The sequence below is a fragment of the Notolepis coatsorum genome, assembly GCF_963971535.1.
Source record: "Notolepis coatsorum genome assembly, chromosome: 18".
NCBI classification, from domain to species: Eukaryota; Metazoa; Chordata; class Actinopteri; order Aulopiformes; family Paralepididae; genus Notolepis; species Notolepis coatsorum.
The window spans coordinates 4,441,243-4,461,914 of record NC_140182.1 but is presented as its reverse complement, the minus strand read 5'-3'; the positions used below and the strand labels follow the sequence as shown (position 1 = coordinate 4,461,914).

At 54.4% G+C, this 20,672-nt stretch overlaps 1 protein-coding gene across 1 annotated transcript in view; it reads left to right on the top strand.

Annotated features, from left to right (window-relative positions):
• polg (polymerase (DNA directed), gamma) overlaps window positions 1-19,723 on the top strand; it is a 78,045-nt gene extending 58,322 nt beyond the window's left edge. Inside the window, exon 22 of the mRNA XM_084334490.1 lies at window positions 19,352-19,723. Coding sequence (XP_084190616.1) covers window positions 19,352-19,419 — 68 coding nt within the window. The 3' untranslated portion in view covers window positions 19,420-19,723. The remainder of the gene's footprint in view (window positions 1-19,351) is intronic.
• Window positions 19,724-20,672: the final 949 nt, after the last annotated feature.

The window sequence follows — 20,672 nt, the reverse complement described above, 5'->3', positions numbered from 1 at the left end:
GTGTCCCAGTCCGCCCCTGGTACGCGCGTATTGTATTTTTGTATTTTATTTATTAACACAAAGAGTTAAACAAAAAGTCAAAAAAATTTAATACATAATAACCATATTGTGTAGGAGAAGTTTAGAAGCCTAGAGGCTTATCGAGAACTTCCCCCCCGTTTTGTAAAATCAAACATTACAAAAATGTACATTTTATTAAAAAAAATACCAGTAATACATTCAAAAGATATGTGTTAACACAAACAGACATACACAGTACATACATGCATATAGGGCTGGGCGATATGGCAAAAAATCATATCGCGATAACGATATGATAATGTTATCATATTTCTCTATATCGATAATTATCGAAATTGTTATAAGTACTTTTTTTTTTTTTTTTTTTTTTTTTAAATAACAGATGTATGTTTATTTTGCAGCAATTCTTTGTCGTTGCCGCCATCTTTAGTGTTACATCCCCTCACACTCCAGTTCTCAGGCTGCAGCTGGTTTAAAAGCGAAAGTAAACCGGCTTCTCTGCTGGCTGTGGCTCCAGGGGAGTTGAACAGTTCTGGCTCTGCTAGTTTATTTTCGATCTTTAGGCGCTTTTTTGGCGGACAAACCACCGCACATGTGCACTGTGACTCGTGACTGGAGTCTAGCTCTGCTAGCACACATAGCCTACTGTGTACAGACGGTTTCAAACTGTATTTTAAATTAGAAAGCAAACAAAATAAATGGACAAGAGAAAAATAAATCTCAATTTGGTCAGTATTGTCATTTGGACAAGCAAAGCCATTACTTTAAGTTGCAGGCAAGAAAGACAAGTCTGTCCACTGTCTCTGGTTTTAAAACTGCCCTGTTGCAGGTCACAAAAAAAAGATAAATAAAAAAAATTGTTAAAATAAAAATAAAATCGATTTTTTTATTCGATATCGATTATTAAAATATATCGCGATATTTATCGTTATCGTTATATCGCCCAGCCCTACATGCATATACTGTAGTGTATACATAATAATACATAACCACCCACCCACCTGCCTACAAACCTATCCACCCACATAACTAAATGCACACCTGCATGTATGACCTATTTATCTATATCTACTACTTTTGGATATGAGAATTTTTTCTGTAGTTTGCTTTAGAAATAAGCAGCGATGGAGATTTCCTCAGAATAGGATCAGCTGCATTCCAAAGATTGGACCCTCTGTAGCAGGGGTGGGCAACTTTGTATATGGTGAGGGCCACTAATGTCCACACTCAATCTGGGGGGCCGCATTGTTTATCAGCAGTCCCGCCAGTAGTACCCCATCACTCAAATAGCCCATAATGGTCACAGATGTGATAAATAAGGCATATAAACAATTATAATTTGTTGTAACTTTGTTTTTATTCCATTTCAAACGCATTTAGTAATGCTTAATTTCAACTTTATGAATTTATAAATACAGCTGAATTTGAAAGTATTGCTGTGTAACCCAAATATATACAAAAATGACAAATTATAATTAAGGCTTCTATTAAAATAAATGTATGAACTTAAAGCCCACTGCTCAACAAACACAAAGCAGCATTCCTGCTGCATTTCACTACAACAGTAAATGAAAAGTGCAATAATAAATGATTTAGTTATAAATGTATAAACTTGTATCCTGCTACTAAACAAACCATTCCTGAGTGCTTCATATCCATAACATGCATTTCAGTGTTATCTGAACACTGCAAAAGTAAACAAGTAGCCAAGTGCAATACTCGTCAGAATAATGAATTCCTTTTTGTGCAATTCTACATGCCTCCCATTGACCCTTTATCAGACTGGCATGACATTCACCCTCCACCCCACAGTGGGTCAATAACGGTTCTGTCTATAATGAGACACTTGTGGTCTCTCCTGTTGGCGCACAATAGAAGGAATGTCAACTCCAATGTTTGTGCATGCGATCTGCATCAGATGAAATAATAACGTTTCATTTTTGCGTGCGTGCGTGCGTCCACATCCGTGCAATACAAGACTTTTTTTTTTAATACCCTTCAAGGCCTTTAAAATTGAGAATTATGAATTTAATACCCCTGCAGATACCACGGCTCGTCCATCAATGTGAGACCATGATGACATGCATGACCGATGTCCCCCCCCCCCCCCAGGTGCATGTTTGCCCACGCCCCCTCACCCCCCCCCCCCCCCCCCAGGTGCATGTTTGCCCACACGCCCTCACCCCCCCCCCCCCTGCCCCCCCCCCCCCCCCAGGTGCATGTTTGCCCACACGCCCTCACCCTGTTCCCCCCCCCCCCCCCCCCCAGGTGCATGTTTGCCCACGCGCTGGGCATGCAGGACCTCCCCCAGTCCGTGGCGTTCTTCAGCGCGGTGGACGTCGACCAGTGTCTGAGGAAGGAGGTCACCATGGACTGCGTGACCCCGTCCAACCCCACGGGCCTGGAGCGCAGATACGGCCTCCCGCCAGGTGGGTCCCGCTCCTCTCTGCTCCTCTCTCCTCCTCTCTGCTCCTCTCTCCTCCTCTCTGCTCCTCTCTCCTCCTCTCTCCTCCTCTCTGCTCCTCTCTGCTCCTCTCTCCTCCTCTCTGCTCCTCTCTCCTCCTCTCTCCTCCTCTCTGCTCCTCTCTCCTCCTCTCTGCTCCTTTCTCCTCATCTCTGCTCCTCTCTCCTCCTCTCTGCTCCTCCTCTCTCCTCATCTCTGCTCCTCTCTCCTCCTCTCTCTGCTCCTCTCTCCTCTCTGCTCCCCTCTCCTCCTCTCTCCTCCTCTATGCTCCTCTCTGCTCCTCTCTCTGCTCCTCTCTCCTCCTCCCTCTCTCCTCCTCTCTGCTCCTCTCTCCTCCTCTCTCCTCCTCTCTGCTCCCCTCTCTGCTCCTCCTCTCTGCTCCTCTCTCCTCCTCTCTCCTCTCTGCTCCCCTCTGCTCCTCTCTCTCCTCCTCTCTCCTCCTCTGCTCCTCCTCTCTCCTCCTCTGCTCCTCCTCTCTGCTCCTCTCTGCTCCTCTCTCCTCCTCTCTGCTCCTCTCTCCTCCTCTCTCCTCCTCTCTGCTCCTCTCTCCTCCTTTCTCCTCCTCTCTGCTCCTCTCTCCTCCTCTCTGCTCCTCTCTCCTCTCTGCTCCTCTCTCCTCCTCTCTGCTCCTTTCTCCTCATCTCTGCTCCTCTCTCCTCCTCTCTGCTCCTCCTCTCTCCTCATCTCTGCTCCTCTCTCCTCCTCTCTGCTCCCCTCTCCTCCTCTCTCCTCCTCTATGCTCCTCTCTGCTCCTCTCTCTGCTCCTCTCTCCTCCTCCCTCTCTCCTCCTCTCTGCTCCTCTCTCCTCCTCTCTCCTCCTCTCTGCTCCTCTCTGCTCCTCTCTCTGCTCCTCTCTGCTCCTCTCTGCTCCTCTCTCCTCCTCTCTCCTCCTTTCTGCTCCCCTCTGCTCCTCTCTCTCCTCCTCTCTCCTCCTCTGCTCCTCCTCTCTGCTCCTCTCTCCTCCTCTGCTCCTCCTCTCTGCTCCTCTCTGCTCCTCTCTCCTCCTCTCTCCTCCTCTGCTCCTCTCTCCTCCTCTCTGCTCCTTTCTCCTCCTCTCTGCTCCTCTCTCCTCCCCTCGGCTCCTCTCTGCTCCCCTCTCCTCCTCTCTGCTCCTCTCTGCTCCTCTCTCCTCTCTCTGCTCCCCTCTCCTCCTCTCTGCTCCTCTCTCCTCCTTTCTCCTCCTCTCTGCTCCTCTCTGCTCCTCTCTGCTCCTCTCTCCTCCTCTCTGCTCCTCTCTCCTCCTCTCTCCTCCTCTCTGCTCCCCTCTGCTCCTCTCTGCTCCTCTCTGCTCCTCTCTCCTCCTCTCTCCTCCTCTCATCCTCTCTGCTCCCCTCTGCTCTCCTCCTCTCTGTTCCTCTCCTCCTCTCTGCTCCTCTCTCTCCTCCTCTCTGTTCCTCTCTCCTCCTCTCTGCTCCCATCTGCTCCCATCTGCTCCCCTCTCTCCTCCTCTCTCCTCCTCTCTGCTCCTCTCTCCTCCTCTCTCCTCCTCTCCTCCTCTCTGCTCCCCTCTGCTCTCCTCCTCTCTGTTCCTCTCCTCCTCTCTGCTCCTCTCTCTCCTCTCTGTTCCTCTCTCCTCCTCTCTGCTCCCATCTGCTCCCCTCTCTCCTCCTCTCTCCTCCTCTCTGCTCCTCTCTCCTCCCCTCTCCTCCTCTCTGCTCCTCTCTGCTCCCCTCTGCTCCTCTCTCTTCCTTTCTCCTCCTCTCTGCTCCTCTCTGCTCCTCTCTCCTCCCCTCTCCTCCTCTCTGCTCCTCTCTGCTCCTCCTCTCTCCTCCTCTCTGCTCCTCTCTCTGCTCCTCTCTGCTCCTCTCTCTGCTCCTCTCTCTGCTCCTTTCTCCTCCTCTCTGCTCCTCTCTGCTCCTCTCTGCTCCCTCCTCTCTCTGCTCCTCTCCTCACCTCCCCTCTGCTCCTCTCTGCTCCTCTCTCCTCCTCTCTCCTCCTCTCTCTGCTCCTCTCTCCTCCTCTCTGCTCCTCTCTGCTCCTCTCTCCTCCTCTCTCCTCCTCTCTCTGCTCCTCTCTGCTCCTCTCTGCTCCTCCCTCTGCTCCTCTCTGCTCCTCTCTCTCCTCCTCTCTGCTCCTCCTCTCTGCTCCTCTCTCCTCCTCTCTGCTCCTCTCTCTGCTCCTCTCTGCTCCTCTCTCTGCTCCTCTCTGCTCCCTCCTCTCTCTGCTCCTCTCCTCACCTCCCCTCTGCTCCTCTCTGCTCCTCTCTCCTCCTCTCTCCTCCTCTCTCTGCTCCTCTCTCCTCCTCTCTGCTCCTCTCTGCTCCTCTCTCCTCCTCTCTCCTCCTCTCATCCTCTCTGCTCCCCTCTGCTCTCCTCCTCTCTGTTCCTCTCCTCCTCTCTGCTCCTCTCTCTCCTCCTCTCTGTTCCTCTCTCCTCCTCTCTGCTCCCATCTGCTCCCATCTGCTCCCCTCTCTCCTCCTCGCTCCTCTCTCCTCCTCTCTCCTCCTCTCCTCCTCTCTGCTCCCCTCTGCTCTCCTCCTCTCTGTTCCTCTCCTCCTCTCTGCTCCTCTCTCTCCTCTCTGTTCCTCTCTGCTCCCATCTGCTCCCCTCTCTCCTCCTCTCTCCTCCTCTCTGCTCCTCTCTCCTCCCCTCTCCTCCTCTCTGCTCCTCTCTGCTCCCCTCTGCTCCTCTCTTCCTTTCTCCTCCTCTCTGCTCCTCTCTGCTCCTCTCTCCTCCCCTCTCCTCCTCTCTGCTCCTCTCTGCTCCTCCTCTCTCCTCCTCTCTGCTCCTCTCTCTGCTCCTCTCTGCTCCTCTCTCTGCTCCTCTCTGCTCCTCTCTCTGCTCCTCTCTCTGCTCCTTTCTCCTCCTCTCTGCTCCTCTCTGCTCCTCTCTGCTCCCTCCTCTCTCTGCTCCTCTCCTCACCTCCCCTCTGCTCCTCTCTGCTCCTCTCTCCTCCTCTCTCCTCCTCTCTCTGCTCCTCTCTCCTCCTCTCTGCTCCCATCTGCTCCCCTCTCTCCTCCTCTCTCCTCCTCTCTGCTCCTCTCTCCTCCCCTCTCCTCCTCTCTGCTCCTCTCTGCTCCCCTCTGCTCCTCTCTCTTCCTTTCTCCTCCTCTCTGCTCCTCTCTGCTCCTCTCTCCTCCCCTCTCCTCCTCTCTGCTCCTCTCTGCTCCTCCTCTCTCCTCCTCTCTGCTCCTCTCTCTGCTCCTCTCTGCTCCTCTCTCTGCTCCTCTCTCTGCTCCTTTCTCCTCCTCTCTGCTCCTCTCTGCTCCTCTCTGCTCCCTCCTCTCTCTGCTCCTCTCCTCACCTCCCCTCTGCTCCTCTCTGCTCCTCTCTCCTCCTCTCTCCTCCTCTCTCTGCTCCTCTCTCCTCCTCTCTGCTCCTCTCTCCTCCTCTCTCCTCCTCTCTCTGCTCCTCTCTGCTCCTCTCTGCTCCTCCCTCTGCTCCTCTCTGCTCCTCTCTCTCCTCCTCTCTGCTCCTCCTCTCTGCTCCTCTCTCTGCTCCTCTCTGCTCCTCTCTCTGCTCCTCTCTGCTCCCTCCTCTCTCTGCTCCTCTCCTCACCTCCCCTCTGCTCCTCTCTGCTCCTCTCTCCTCCTCTCTCCTCCTCTCTCTGCTCCTCTCTGCTCCCCTCTGCTCCTCTCTCTTCCTTTCTCCTCCTCTCTGCTCCTCTCTGCTCCTCTCTCCTCCCCTCTCCTCCTCTCTGCTCCTCTCTGCTCCTCCTCTCTCCTCCTCTCTGCTCCTCTCTCTGCTCCTCTCTGCTCCTCTCTCTGCTCCTCTCTCTGCTCCTTTCTCCTCCTCTCTGCTCCTCTCTGCTCCTCTCTGCTCCCTCCTCTCTCTGCTCCTCTCCTCACCTCCCCTCTGCTCCTCTCTCCTCCTCTCTCCTCCTCTCTCTGCTCCTCTCTCCTCCTCTCTGCTCCTCTCTCCTCCTCTCTCCTCCTCTCTCTGCTCCTCTCTGCTCCTCCCTCTGCTCCTCTCTGCTCCTCTCTCTCCTCCTCTCTGCTCCTCCTCTCTGCTCCTCTCTCCTCCTCTCTGCTCCTCTCTCTGCTCCTCTCTGCTCCTCTCTCTGCTCCTCTCTGCTCCCTCCTCTCTCTGCTCCTCTCCTCACCTCCCCTCTGCTCCTCTCTGCTCCTCTCTCCTCCTCTCTCCTCCTCTCTCTGCTCCTCTCTCCTCCTCTCTGCTCCTCTCTGCTCCTCTCTCCTCCTCTCTCTGCTCCTCTCTGCTCCTCTCTGCTCCTCCCTCTGCTCCTCTCTGCTCCTCTCTCTCCTCCTCTCTGCTCCTCCTCTCTGCTCCTCTCTCCTCCTCTCCGCTCCCCTCTCCTCCTCTCTGCTCCTCTCTCCTCCTCTCCGCTCCTCTCTGCTCCTCTCCTCTCCTCCTCTCTGCTCCTCCTCTCTGCTCCTCTCCTCCTCTCCTCCTCTCTCCTCCTCTCCGCTCCTCTCTGCTCCTCTCTGCTCCCTCTCCTCTCTGCTCCTCTCTCCTCCTCCTCTCTGCTCCTCTCACCTCCCCTCTGCTCCTCTCTGCTCCTCTCTCCTCCACTCTGCTCCTCTCTGCTCCTCTCTGCTCCTCTCTGCTCCTCTCTCCTCATCTCTCCTCCTCTCTCTGCTCCTCTCTCCTCCTCTCTGCTCCTCTCTCCTCCTCTCTGCTCCTCTCTGCCTCCTCTCTGCTCCTCTCTCCTCCTCTCTGCTCCTCTCTGCTCCTCTCTCCTCCTCTCTCCTCCCATCTGCTCCTCTCTGCTCCTCTCTCTCCTCCTCTCTGCTCCTCTCTCTCCTCCTCTCTGCTCCTCTCTGCTCCTCTCTGCTCCTCTCTCCTCCTCTCTCCTCCTCTCTCTGCTCCTCTCTCCTCCTCTCCCCTCTGCTCCTCTCTCTGCTCCCTCTGCTCCTCTCTCCTCCTCTCTGCTCCTCTCTCTCCTCCTCTCTGCTCCTCCTCTCTGCTCCTCTCTCCTCCTCTCCGCTCCCCTCTCCTCTCTGCTCCCCTCTGCTCCTCTCTCTGCTCCTCTCTCCTCCTTTCTCCTCCTCTCTGCTCCTCTCTGCTCCCTCTCCTCTCCCCTCTGCTCCTCTCTCTGCTCCTCTCTCCTCCTCTCTGCTCCTCTCTGCTCCTCTCTCCTCCTCTCTGCTCCTCTCTGCTCCTCTCTCCTCTCTCCTCCACTCTGCTCCTCTCTGCTCCTCTCTGCTCCTCTCTCCTCATCTCTCCTCCTCTATGCTCCTCTCTGCTCCTCTCTCTCCTCCTCTCTGCTCCTCTCTGCTCCTCTCTCCTCCTCTCTCCTCCTCTCTGCTCCTCTCTGCTCCTCTCTCCTCCACTCTGCTCCTCTCTGCTCCTCTCTGCTCCTCTCTGCTCCTCTCTCTGCTCCTCTCTCCTCCTCCCTCTCTCCTCCTCTCTGCTCCTCTCTCCTCCTCTCTCCTCCTCTCTGCTCCTCTCTGCTCCTCTCTCTGCTCCTCTCTGCTCCTCTCTGCTCCTCTCTGCTCCTCTCTCCTCCTCTCTCCTCCTCTCTGCTCCCTCTGCTCCTCTCTCTCCTCCTCTCTCCTCCTCTCTGCTCCTCTCTCCTCCTCTCTGCTCCTCTCTCTCCTCCTCTCTGCTCCTCCTCTCTGCTCCTCTCTCCTCCTCTCCGCTCCCCTCTCCTCCTTTCTGCTCCCCTCTGCTCCTCTCTCTCCTCCTCTCTCCTCCTCTGCTCCTCCTCTCTGCTCCTCTCTCCTCCTCTGCTCCTCCTCTCTGCTCCTCTCTGCTCCTCTCTCCTCCTCTCTCCTCCTCTCTCCTCCTCTGCTCCTCTCTCCTCCTCTCTGCTCCTTTCTCCTCCTCTCTGCTCCTCTCTCCTCCCCTCGGCTCCTCTCTGCTCCCCTCTCCTCCTCTCTGCTCCTCTCTGCTCCTCTCTCCTCTCTCTGCTCCCCTCTCCTCCTCTCTGCTCCTCTCTCCTCCTTTCTCCTCCTCTCTGCTCCTCTCTGCTCCTCTCTGCTCCTCTCTCCTCCTCTCTGCTCCTCTCTGCTCCTCTCTCCTCCCCTCTCCTCATCTCTCCTCCTCTCTGCTCCTCTCTGCTCTCCTCTCCTCCTCTCTCCTCCTCTCTCCTCCTCTCTGCTCCCCTCTGCTCCTCTCTGCTCCTCTCTGCTCCTCTCTCCTCCTCTCATCCTCTCTGCTCCCCTCTGCTCTCCTCCTCTCTGTTCCTCTCCTCCTCTCTGCTCCTCTCTCTCCTCCTCTCTGTTCCTCTCTCCTCCTCTCTGCTCCATCTGCTCCCCCTCTCTCCTCCTCTCTCCTCCTCTCTGCTCCTCTCTCCTCCTCTCTCCTCCTCTCCTCCTCTCTGCTCCCCTCTGCTCTCCTCCTCTCTGCTCCTCTCTCTCCTCCTCTCTGTTCCTCTCTCCTCCTCTCTGCTCCCATCTGCTCCCCTCTCTCCTCCTCTCTCCTCCTCTCTGCTCCTCTCTCCTCCCCTCTCCTCCTCTCTGCTCCTCTCTGCTCCCCTCTGCTCCTCTCTCCTCCTCTCTCCTCCTTTCTCCTCTCTGCTCCTCTCTGCTCCTCTCTCCTCCCCTCTCCTCCTCTCTGCTCCTCTCTGCTCCTCCCCTCTCCTCCTCTCTCCTCCTCTCTCCTCCTCTCTGCTCCTCTCTCCTCTCTCTCTGCTCCTCTCTGCTCCTCTCTCTGCTCCTCTCTCTGCTCCTTTCTCCTCCTCTCTGCTCCTCTCTGCTCCCTCCTCTCTCTGCTCCTCTCCTCACCTCCCCTCTGCTCCTCTCTGCTCCTCTCTCCTCCTCTCTCTGCTCCTCTCTCCTCCTCTCTGCTCCTCTCTGCTCCTCTCTCCTCCTCTCTCCTCCTCTCTCTGCTCCTCTCTGCTCCTCCCTCTGCTCCTCTCTGCTCCTCTCTCTCCTCCTCTCTGCTCCTCCTCTCTGCTCCTCTCTCCTCCTCTCCGCTCCCCTCTCCTCCTCTCTCCTCCTCTCTGCTCCTCTCTCCTCCTCTCCGCTCCTCTCTGCCTCCTCTCTCTCCTCCTCTCTGCTCCTCCTCTCTGCTCCTCTCTCCTCCTCTCCGCTCCTCTCTGCTCCTCTCTGCTCCCTCTCCTCTCTGCTCCTCTCTCCTCCTCCTCTCTGCTCCTCTCACCTCCCCTCTGCTCCTCTCTGCTCCTCTCTCCTCCTCTCTCCTCCACTCTGCTCCTCTCTGCTCCTCTCTGCTCCTCTCTGCTCCTCTCTCCTCATCTCTCCTCCTCTCTCTCCTCCTCTCTGCTCCTCTCTCCTCCTCTCTGCTCCTCTCTCCTCCTCTCTGCTCCTCTCTGCTCCTCTCTCCTCCTCTCTCCTCCCCTCTGCTCCTCTCTGCTCCTCTCTCTCCTCCTCTCTGCTCCTCTCTCTCCTCCTCTCTGCTCCTCTCTGCTCCTCTCTCATCCTCTCTCCTCCTCTCTCCTCCTCTCTGCTCCTCTCTCCTCCTCTCTCCTCTCTCTGCTCCTCTCTCCTCCTCTCTGCTCCTCTCCTCTCCCCTCTGCTCCTCTCTCTGCTCCCTCTGCTCCTCTCTCCTCCTCTCTCTCCTCCTCTCTGCTCCTCCTCTCTGCTCCTCTCTCCTCCTCTCCGCTCCCCTCTCCTCCTCTCTGCTCCCCTCTGCTCCTCTCTCTGCTCCTCTCTCCTCCTTTCTCCTCCTCTCTGCTCCTCTCTGCTCCCTCTCCTCTCTCCTCTGCTCCTCTCCCCTCTGCTCCTCTCTGCTCCTCTCTCTGCTCCTCTCTCCTCCTCTCTGCTCCTCTCTGCTCCTCTCTCCTCCTCTCTCCTCCTCTCTGCTCCTCTCTGCTCCTCTCTCCTCCACTCTGCTCCTCTCTGCTCCTCTCTGCTCCTCTCTCCTCATCTCTCCTCCTCTATGCTCCTCTCTGCTCCTCTCTCTGCTCCTCTCTCCTCCTCTCTGCTCCTCTCTGCTCCTCTCTCCTCCTCTCTGCTCCTCTCTGCTCCTCTCTCCTCCTCTCTCCTCCACTCTGCTCCTCTCTGCTCCTCTCTGCTCCTCTCTCCTCCTCTATGCTCCTCTCTGCTCCTCTCTGCTCCTCTCTCTGCTCCTCTCTCCTCCTCCCTATCTCCTCCTCTCTGCTCCTCTCTCCTCCTCTCTGCTCCTCTCTGCTCCTCTCTCTGCTCCTCTCTGCTCCTCTCTGCTCCTCTCTGCTCCTCTCTCCTCCTCTCTCCTCCTCTCTGCTCCCCTCTGCTCCTCTCTCTCCTCCTCTCTCCTCCTCTCTCCTCCTCTGCTCCTCCTCTCTGCTCTCTCCTCCTCTCTGCTCCTCTCTCTCCTCCTCTCTGCTCCTCCTCTCTGCTCCTCTCTCCTCCTCTCCGCTCCCCTCTCCTCCTCTCTGCTCCCCTCTGCTCCTCTCTCTGCTCCTCTCTCCTCCTTTCTCCTCCTCTCTGCTCCTCTCTGCTCCCTCTCCTCTCCCCTCTGCTCCTCTCCCCTCTGCTCCTCTCTCTGCTCCTCTCTCCTCCTCTCTGCTCCTCTCTGCTCCTCTCTCCTCCTCTCTCCTCCTCTCTGCTCCTCTCTGCTCCTCTCTCCTCTCTCCTCCACTCTGCTCCTCTCTGCTCCTCTCTGCTCCTCTCTCCTCATCTCTCCTCCTCTCTGCTCCTCTCTCCTCCTCTCTGCTCCTCTCTGCTCCCCTCTCATCCTCTCTGCTCCTCTCTCCCTCCTCTCTCCTCTTCTCTGCTCCTCTCTGCTCCTCTCTGCTCCTCTCTCCTCCTCTCTGCTCCTCTCTGCTCCTCTCTGCTCCTCTCTGCTCCTCTCCTCTCCTCTCCCCTCTGCTCCTCTCTCTGCTCCCTCTCCTCTCCCTCCCCTCTGCTCCTCTCTCTGCTCCCTCTCCTCCTCTCTGCTCCTCTCTCTCCTCCTCTCTGCTCCTCCTCTCTCCTCCTCTCCGCTCCCCCTCTCCTCCTCTCTGCTCCCCTCTGCTCCCCTCTCTGCTCCTCTCTCCTCCTCTCTCCTCCTCTCTGCTCCTCTCTGCTCCTCTCTCCTCCTCTCTGCTCCTCTCCTCTCCCCTCTGCTCCTCTCTCTGCTCCCTCTCCTCTCCCCTCTGCTCCTCTCTCTGCTCCCTCTCCTCTCTGCTCCTCTCTCTCCTCCTCTCTGCTCCTCCTCTCTGCTCCTCTCTCCTCCTCTCCGCTCCCCTCTCCTCCTCTCTGCTCCTCTCTCTGCTCCTCTCTCCTCCTTTCTCCTCCTCTCTGCTCCTCTCCTCTCCCCTCTGCTCCTCTCTCTGCTCCCTCTCCTCTCCTCTCCCCTCTGCTCCTCTCTCTGCTCCCTCTCCTCCTCTCTGCTCCTCTCTGCTCCTCCTCTCTGCTCCTCTCTCCTCCTCTCCGCTCCCCTCTCCTCCTCTCTGCTCCCCTCTGCTCCTCTCTCTGCTCCCCTCTCCTCCTCTCTGCTCCCTCTGCTCCTCTCTCTGCTCCTCTCTCCTCCTTTCTCCTCCTCTCTCCTCCTCTCTGCTCCTCTCTGCTCCTCTCTCTGCTCCTCTCTCTTCTCCTCTCCCCTCTGTTCCTCTCTGCTCCTCTCTGCTCCCTCTCCTCTCTGCTCCCCTCTGCTCCTCTCTGCTCCCTCTCCTCTCCTCTCTGCTCCTCTCTCTGCTCCTCTCTCTTCTCACCTCCCCTCTGCTCCTCTCTGCTCCTCTCTCCTCTCTGCTCCCTCTCCTCCTCTCTGCTCCTCTCTGCTCCTCTCTCCTCCTCTCTGCTCCTCTCTCCTCCTCTCTCTCCTCCTCTCTGCTCCTCTCTCCTCCTCTCTGCTCCCTCTCCTCCTCTCTGCTCCTCTCTGCTCCTCTCTCCTCCTCTCTGCTCCTCTCTGCTCCTCTCTGCTCCCATCTGCTCCCCTCTCTCCTCCTCTCTCTGCTCCTCTCTCCTCCTCTCTCCTCCTCTCTGCTCCTCTCCTCTCCCCTCTGCTCCTCTCTCTGCTCCCTCTCCTCTCCCCTCTGCTCCTCTCTCTGCTCCTCTCTGCTCCTCTCTGCTCCTCTCCTCCTCTCTGCTCCTCTCTCCTCCTCTCTGCTCCTCTCTCCTCCTCTCTGCTCCTCTCTCCTCCTCTCTCCTCCTTTCTCCTCCTCTCTGCCTCCTCTCTCCTCCTCTCTGCTCCCCCTCTGCTCCTCTCTGCTCCCTCTCTGCTCCCCTCTGCTCCCCTCTGCTCCTCTCTGCTCCTCTCTGCTCCTCTCTCCTCCTCTCTCTGCTCCTCTCTCCTCTCTCTCCTCCTCTCTGCTCCTCTCTCCTCTTCTCTGCTCCCCTCTCCTCCTCTCTGCTCCTCTCTCCTCCTCTCTGCTCCTCTCTGCTCCTCTCTCCTCCTCTCTCTGCTCCTCTCTCCTCCTCTCTCCTCTCTCTCCTCCTCTCTGCTCCCCTCTCCTCCTCTCTGCTCCTCTCTGCTCCCCTCTCCTCCTCTCTCCTCCTCTCTGCTCCTCTCTCTGCTCCTCTCTCCTCCTCTCTCATCCTCTCTGCTCCTCTCTCCTCCTCTCTGCTCCTCTCTGCTCCTCTCTCCTCTCTCTCCTCCTCTCTGCTCCCTCTCCTCTCTGCTCCTCTCTGCTCCTCCTCTCTGCTCCTCTCTGCTCCTCTCTGCTCCTCTCTGCTCCTCTCTCCTCCTCTCTGCTCCTCTCTCCTCCTCTCTCCTCCTCTCTGCTCCCCTCTGCTCCCCTCTGCTCTCCTCTCTGCTCCTCTCTGCTCCTCTCTCCTCCTCTCTGCTCCTCTCTGCTCCTCCTCTGCTCCCATCTGCTCCCCTCTCTCCTCCTCTCTCCTCCTCTCTCTGCTCCTCTCTGCTCCCTCTCTCCTCTCTCTCTCTGCTCCTCTCCTCTCCCCTCTGCTCCTCTCTCTGCTCCCTCTCCTCTCCCCTCTGCTCCTCTCTCTGCTCTCTCTCTGCTCCTCCTCTCTCCTCCTCTCTCCTCCTCTCTCCTCCTCTCTGCTCCCCTCTCCTCCTCTCTGCTCCTCTCTGCTCCTCTCTGCTCCTCTCTGCTCCTCTCCTCCTCTCTGCTCCTCTCTCCTCCTCTCTGCTCCTCTCTCTCCTCTCTGCTCCTCTCTCCTCCTTTCTCTGCTCCTCTCTCCTCCTCTCTGCTCCCTCTCCTCTCCCCTCTGCTCCTCTCTGCTCCCTCTCTGCTCCCCTCTGCTCCTCTCTGCTCCTCTCTGCTCCTCTCTCCTCCTCTCTCTGCTCCTCCCTCCTCTCTGCTCCTCTCTGCTCCCCTCTCCTCCTCTCTGCTCCTCTCTGCTCCTCTCTGCTCCTCTCTCCTCCTCTCTGCTCCTCTCTCCTCCTCTCTGCTCCCCTCTCCTCCTCTCTGCTCCTCTCTGCTCCCCTCTCCTCCTCTCTCCTCCTCTCTGCTCCTCTCTCTGCTCCTCTCCTCCTCTCTCATCCTCTCTGCTCCTCTCTGCTCCTCTCTCTGCTCCTCTCTCCTCTCTCTCCTCCTCTCTGCTCCCTCTCCTCTCTGCTCCTCTCTGCTCCTCCTCTCTGCTCCTCTCTGCTCCTCTCTGCTCCTCTCTCCTCCTCTCTGCTCCTCTCTCCTCCTCTCTGCTCCCCTCTGCTCCCCTCTGCTCTCCTCTCTCCTCCTCTCTGCTCCTCTCTCCTCCTCTCTGCTCCTCTCTGCTCCTCTCTGCTCCTCTCTCCTCCTCTCTGCTCCTCTCTCCTCCTCTCTCCTCCTCTCTGCTCCCCTCTGCTCTCCTCTCTCCTCCTCTCTGCTCCTCTCTGCTCCTCTCTGCTCCTCTCTCCTCCTCTCTGCTCCCCTCTGCTCCCCTCTCCTCCTCTCTGCTCCTCTCTCCTCCTCTCTGCTCCCCTCTGCTCCTCTCTGCTCCTCTCTGCTCCCCTCTGCTCCTCTCTCCTCCTCTCTGCTCCTCTCTGCTCCCCTCTGCTCCTCTCTCCTCCTCTCTGCTCCTCTCTGCTCCCCTCTGCTCCTCTCTCCTCCTCTCTCCTCCTCTCTGCTCCCCTCTCCTCCTCTCTCCTCCTCTCTGCTCCTCTCTGCTCCTCTCTGCTCCCCTCTGCTCCCCTCTGCTCCTCCTCTCTGCTCCTCTCTCCTCCTCTCTGCTCCTCTCTGCTCCTCTCTCCTCCTCTCTGCTCCTCTCTCCTCCTCTCTGCTCCTCTCTGCTCCCTCTCCTCTCCCCTCTGCTCCCCTCTGCTCCTCTCTGCTCCTCTCTCCTCCTCTGCTCCTCTCTCCTCCTCTCTGCTCCTCTCTCCTCCTCTGCTCCTCTCTCTCTCTGCTCCCCTCTCTCTCTGCTCCCTCTCCTCTCCCCTCTGCTCCTCTCTGCTCCTCTCTCCTTTTCTGCTCCTCTCTCCTCCTCTCTGCTCCCTCTCCTATCCCCTCTGCTCCTCTCTGCTCCTTTCTCCTCCTCTCTGCTCCTCTCTGCTCCTCCCTCCCTCTCTGCTCCTCTCTCCTCCCCTCTGCTCCTCTCTGCTCCTCTCTCTGCTCCTCTCCTCTCACCTCCCCTCTGCTCATCTCCTTCCTCCTCTCGGCTCTCCTCCTCTCTGCTCCTCTCTCTGCTCCCTCTCCTCTCTGCTCCCTCTCCCCTCTGCTCCTCTCTCCTCCTCTCTGCTCCTTTCTGCTCCCCTCTCCTCCCCTCTCCTCCTCTCCTCTCCCCTCTGCTCCTCTCTGCTCCTTTCTCCTCCCCTCTCCTCTCTCCTCCCCTCTGCTCCTCTCCTCTCTCCTCCCCTCTGCTCCTCTCCTTGCTCCTCTCTTCTCTGCTCCTCTCCTCCTCTCTGCTCCTCTCACCTCCCCTCTGCTCATCTCCTCTCTCCTCCCCTCTGCTTCTCTCTCCTCCTCTCTGCTCCTCTCTCTTCCCCTCTCCTCCTCTCATCCTCCTCTCTGCTCCTCCTCTCTCCTCCTCTCTGCTCCTCTCTCCTCCTCTCTCCTCTCCTCTCTGCTCCTCTCTCTGCTCCTCTCTCTGCTCCTCTCCTCTCTGCTCCTCTCTCTCCTCCTCTCTGCTAGTCTCTCCTCCTCACTCACTCACTCACTCACTCACTCACTCAGTCTACCGTGGGCTTGAGATCAGGATGGCCGTCATCTTAATCACTTAAAAAAATAACAGTCCAACATTATGGGGCAGGAGGTATAGAGAGCGGCCGTCTGGTAGTCGGAAGGTGGCGTGTCGATGTGTCCTTGAGCAAGACGCTCGACCCCTAATTGCTCCCGATGTGCAGGTTGGCACCCTCCGCCATCGGTGTGTGAGTGAACGGGTGAGTGAACGGGTGAGTGAATGGGTGAATGTGAGGAGAAATTGTAAAGCGCTTTGGATAAAAGGCTGCTATATAAATGCAGTCTATTTACCATTTATTGGGGGAAATGCACTTACCGTCTTCTCCAGAATCGGTACAGAAGAGCGATACTAATTTCCTCTCCTGTGCGTTCGTTCAGTAAGAAAGCGATCCGGCTGTAATTGATTGATTGATTGAAAACTTTATTAACAGATTGCAGAATGGGTACAATACAGTACAGCTCAATACACACAATTGTTAAGGGGATGCAGACCAGAGAAAGACTTTCGTCTTGTTTACATCAGGGTCCCCCGTTTTCAATTCATCAGTAAGCTAGCCTAGCTTAGCGCAAATTAATGGATTTGGATCGGCTCGCCCAGCTGTGGGCCGAACACACCGCTCCCGGAGTTAGGAAAGTGGTCCTACGCTACTAATATACTTACATTACTTACTTATATTAATATACTTAATATACTTGTCTATATACTACTATGCACTCGGAGTGTAACACTCGAGCTCGTTATATTATTTGACGAGAGATGTACCCTTCCTGCTGACTTGTTCACAAAAGTCTCTTTGGATAAAAGCGTCAGCTAGATGACTAAATTGTGCTAAGTTAGACTAGCTTTCTACTGAATGCACAGAGAGGAAATATCTACCTTCTTGCACCGACTCTGGAGTAGATGGTACATTTCCCATAATGTTGGACGTGTTCCTTTAAAAGAAAATAAAGAATGTGTCCATATGAAAAATTCAAACTCTATTCCTGTTGCCCGGGGACAGTTTGTGGATGTTTTCTGAATACGCAGCTCTCTCTCCTGAAGCTAGAACTGAGAGAAGGACATTAACCACATTGGTGACCCTGGATGTAAAATGTGGGGCACAGATTTCACGGACCCATAAAATGTTTTTATGAGCTCTTGTATCCAAACGTGGTTTAAATTCTGAATTCTGGTCCAGACCTACGAGCCATATTACAGAATATAAATCTCATTTGGGTTCAAGAACTTTATATTTTATGTACATTTTGTTATACTATACTTTTTTATTATAGCACCACCATCTGGCTGATTGGTGTGATATTTGTTTCTAGTAAATATCTCGTCATGGCAAGTTTGTTTTTGGTGGTCCGACCGACCGACAGACTAGGTTGCAGCCATGCCTTTCACTACCACACTAGGTTAACCTTCTGTAGTGTGGTAGTGAAAGGTTAACCGTCTGTAGTGTGGTAGTGAAAGGGTTAACCTTCTGTAGTTAAAGGTTAACCTTCTGTAGTGTGGTAGTGAAAGGGTTAACCTTCTGTAGTGTGGTAGTGAAAGTGTTAACCTTCTGTAGTGTGGTAGTGAAAGGTTAACCTTCTGTAGTGTGGTAGTGAAAGGTTAACCGTCTGTAGTGTGGTAGTGAAAGGTTAACCTTCTGTAGTGTGGTAGTGAAAGGTTAACCTTCTGTAGTGTGGTAGTGAAAGGTTAACCTTCTGTAGTGTGGTAGTTAAAGGTTAACCTTCTGTAGTGTGGTAGTGAAAGGGTTAACAGTCTGTAGTGTGGTAGTGAAAGGTTAACCTTCTGTAGTGTGGTAGTGAAAGGTTAACCTTCTGTAGTGTGGTAGTGAAAGGTTAACCATCTGTAGTGTGGTAGTGAAAGGTTAACCTTCTGTAGTGTGGTAGTGAAAGGGTTAACCTTCTGTAGTGTGGTAGTGAAAGGTTAACCATCTGTAGTGTGGTAGTGAAAGGTTAACCTTCTGTAGTGTGGTAGTGAAAGGGTTAACCTGCTGTAGTGTGGTAGTGAAAGGTTAACCTTCTGTAGTGTGGTAGTGAAAGGTTAATCGTCTGTAGTGTGGTAGTGAAAGGGTTAACCTTCTGTAGTGTGGTAGTGAAAAGGTTAACCGTCTGTAGTGTGGTAGTGAAAGGTTAACCTTCTGTAGTGTGGTAGTGAAAGGTTAACCTTCTGTAGTGTGGTAGTGAAAGGTTAACCTTCTGTAGTGTGGTAGTGAAAAGGTTAACCTTCTGTAGTGTGGTAGTGAAAGGTTAACCTTCTGTAGTGTGGTAGTGAATTGGTTAACCTTCTGTAGTGTGGTCGTGAAAGGGTTAACCTTCTGTAGTGTGGTCGTGAAAGGGTTAACCTTCTGTAGTGTGGTTGTGAAAGGGTTAACCTGCTGTAGTGTGGTAGTGAAAGGTTAACCTTCTGTAGTGTGGTAGTGAAAGGTTAACCATCTGTAGTGTGGTAGTGAAAGGTTAACCTTCTGTAGTGTGGTAGTGAAAGGGTTAACCTGCTGTAGTGTGGTAGTGAAAGGTTAACCTTCTGTAGTGTGGTAGTGAAAGGTTAATCGTCTGTAGTGTGGTAGTGAAAGGGTTAACCTTCTGTAGTGTGGTAGTGAAAGGTTAACCTTCTGTAGTGTGGTAGTGAAAGGTTAACCTTCTGTAGTGTGGTAGTGAAAAGGTTAACCTTCTGTAGTGTGGTAGTGAAAGGTTAACCTTCTGTAGTGTGGTAGTGAATTGGTTAACCTTCTGTAGTGTGGTCGTGAAAGGGTTAACCTTCTGTAGTGTGGTCGTGAAAGGGTTAACCTTCTGTAGTGTGGTTGTGAAAGGGTTAACCTGCTGTAGTGTGGTAGTGAAAGGTTAACCTTCTGTAGTGTGGTAGTGAAAGGTTAATCGTCTGTAGTGTGGTAGTGAAAGGTTAACCTTCTGTAGTGTGGTAGTGAAAGGGTTAACCTTCTGTAGTGTGGTAGTGAAAAGGTTAACCGTCTGTAGTGTGGTAGTGAAAAGGTTAACCTTCTGTAGTGTGGTAGTGAAAGGGTTAACCTTCTGTAGTGTGGTCGTGAAAGGGTTAACCTTCTGTAGTGTGGTTGTGAAAGGGTTAACCTTCTGTAGTGTGGTCGTGAAAGGGTTAACCTGCTGTAGTGTGGTCGTGAAAGGGTGAATCTAGTCCCCCTGGTGATGACAGTACAAGCTCTAAACATTGGTTTTCAACTTTTAATATTCAGTTTTAAGAGTAGAAGAAAATCGACAACTTTTAGCTTTTATAAAAAAAAATTTACTGCTTGACTTTACAGTATTGTAGAATATAACTTAGAACATGGAAGTAATAAATCACTTAGATTGTACAATTTGTTACAAACAATTACAATTAACATGTAATAATAATAATACAATAGCAATACAGTCAATGATAGAACTTAGGGAAATCAATTCCTGGGCTAAAAATGGTCCTGGGCTGATTTCCACCCCTGAATAAAGACTTGCATATTAATATCGCAGAACAACATATGACAGGAATACAATGACACTTGAGTAGATCTATAATAATGTCTTAATTATTCATGGAAGCTGCTCAACAATAATAACGTTACATGCAAAAAAAAAACTGACCAATGAAAACTTCCAGAGGATTAATCATTGGTTAAAAAAGTTGAATAACAATGGTGCTGTGATTACCCTTATTTAAGTAGTTATTTACCCTTACTTAAGTAATCACTGCTTAGTTATTTACCCTTACTTAACTAATCACCGTCTTTCTTATTAACCCTTTCACTGCCACACGACATAATGTTAACCCTTTACTATCACACAACCGACGGTCGCCACCCTAACCGGCTGTCGTGTGGCAGTAAAAGGGTTAACCGGCTGTCGTGTGGCAGTAAAAGGGTTAACCGGCTGTCGTGTGGCAGTAAAAGGGTTAACCTTCTGTGTATTGTCGCAGTGAAAGGGTTAACCGTGTTGGTAGTGAGGCAGTGAAAGGGTTCGAATGTTGTGCTTTGGACGTTTTCATTCGTCTACCTTTTCAATACGATTTCTAATTTTAAATGTACAAAAAAACCTTTTTAAACGTTTCCGCAGGTGAAGCCTTGGACATCTACCAGATCATGGACATCACTAAAGGCTCTCTGGCTCAGGAGAGATGGTAACGCTGTGTGGGTGCAGAGCAGCGCAGGACCACGCCTCCACCACAGGAGGCCGCCCCCGTCCATCCATCCAGCCCACGCTCCAACCGCTGATCAAGTACCAGGAGGCCGCCCGTCCATCCATCCAGCCCACGCTCCAACCGCTGATCTAGTACCAGGGGGCCGCCCGTCCATCCATCCAGCCCACGCTCCAACCGCTGATCTAGTACCAGGGGGCCGCCCGTCCATCCATCCAGCCCACGCTCCAACCGCTGATCAAGTACCAGGGGAGCGTTCAGTGTCCTCCTCCTCCTCCTCTTCTTGGGTTCCTGGGTCGTCTCTGGCTCTGGGGGGGGGGGGGGGGGGGGGGGGGGGGCGGTGGTCGTCTGAAGGATGGAAACAAACGGCACTGAGAATACGGCTGAACCCGACTTCTCAGAATGTAACGGATTCTAACCCACATGGGGGAACCAAGCGTCTACCGCTCAGCCAAAGAAGCACCGGTGAGGGACTTGTTGTTGTTCTGTACGGAGGGCCGGAGGTGGCAGCACCTACCTACCTACCTACCGGCTGGCTGTCCTGGTCCTGTAGAGCCGCCTCCAGGGTGGCAGCACCAACCTACCTACCTACCGGCTGGCTGCAGAGCCGCCTCCAGGGTGGCAGCACCTACCTACCTACCTACCGGCTGGCTGTAGAGCCGCCTCCAGGGTGGCAGCACCAACCTACCTACCTACCGGCTGGCTGCAGAGCCGCCTCCAGGGTGGCAGCACCTACCTACCTACCTACCGGCTGGCTGCAGAGCCGCCTCCAGGGTGGCAGCACCAACCTACCTACCTACCGGCTGGCTGTCCTGGTCCTGTAGAGCCGCCTCCAGGGTGGCAGCACCAACCTACCTACCTACCTACCGGCTGGCTGCAGAGCCACCTCCAGGGTGGCAGCACCAACCTACCTACCTACCGGCTGGCTGCAGAGCCACCTCCAGGGTGGCAGCATTGATACGGAAGTCTCTGGAGGTGCTGAGCTTCATGTACTTGCATCAGGTTCACCTGCACGACAAACACAAGACGTTATTTGCCGAAGCCGACGGAACACTTGTCTCCATTTTGCCATCATGTTTTTTTTTTTTATCCACTTTTTCTCCCTATTTTCTATTTTTTCTCCCATCCCAATTTCGTATCATCCAATTCAACCCTCCCCCGTCACGAACGCTGTTTCTTGCCTCCCACAAGCCGGCTGCAATGTGGACTAAGTCATACATAGCACGAGTCCCCTCCGGT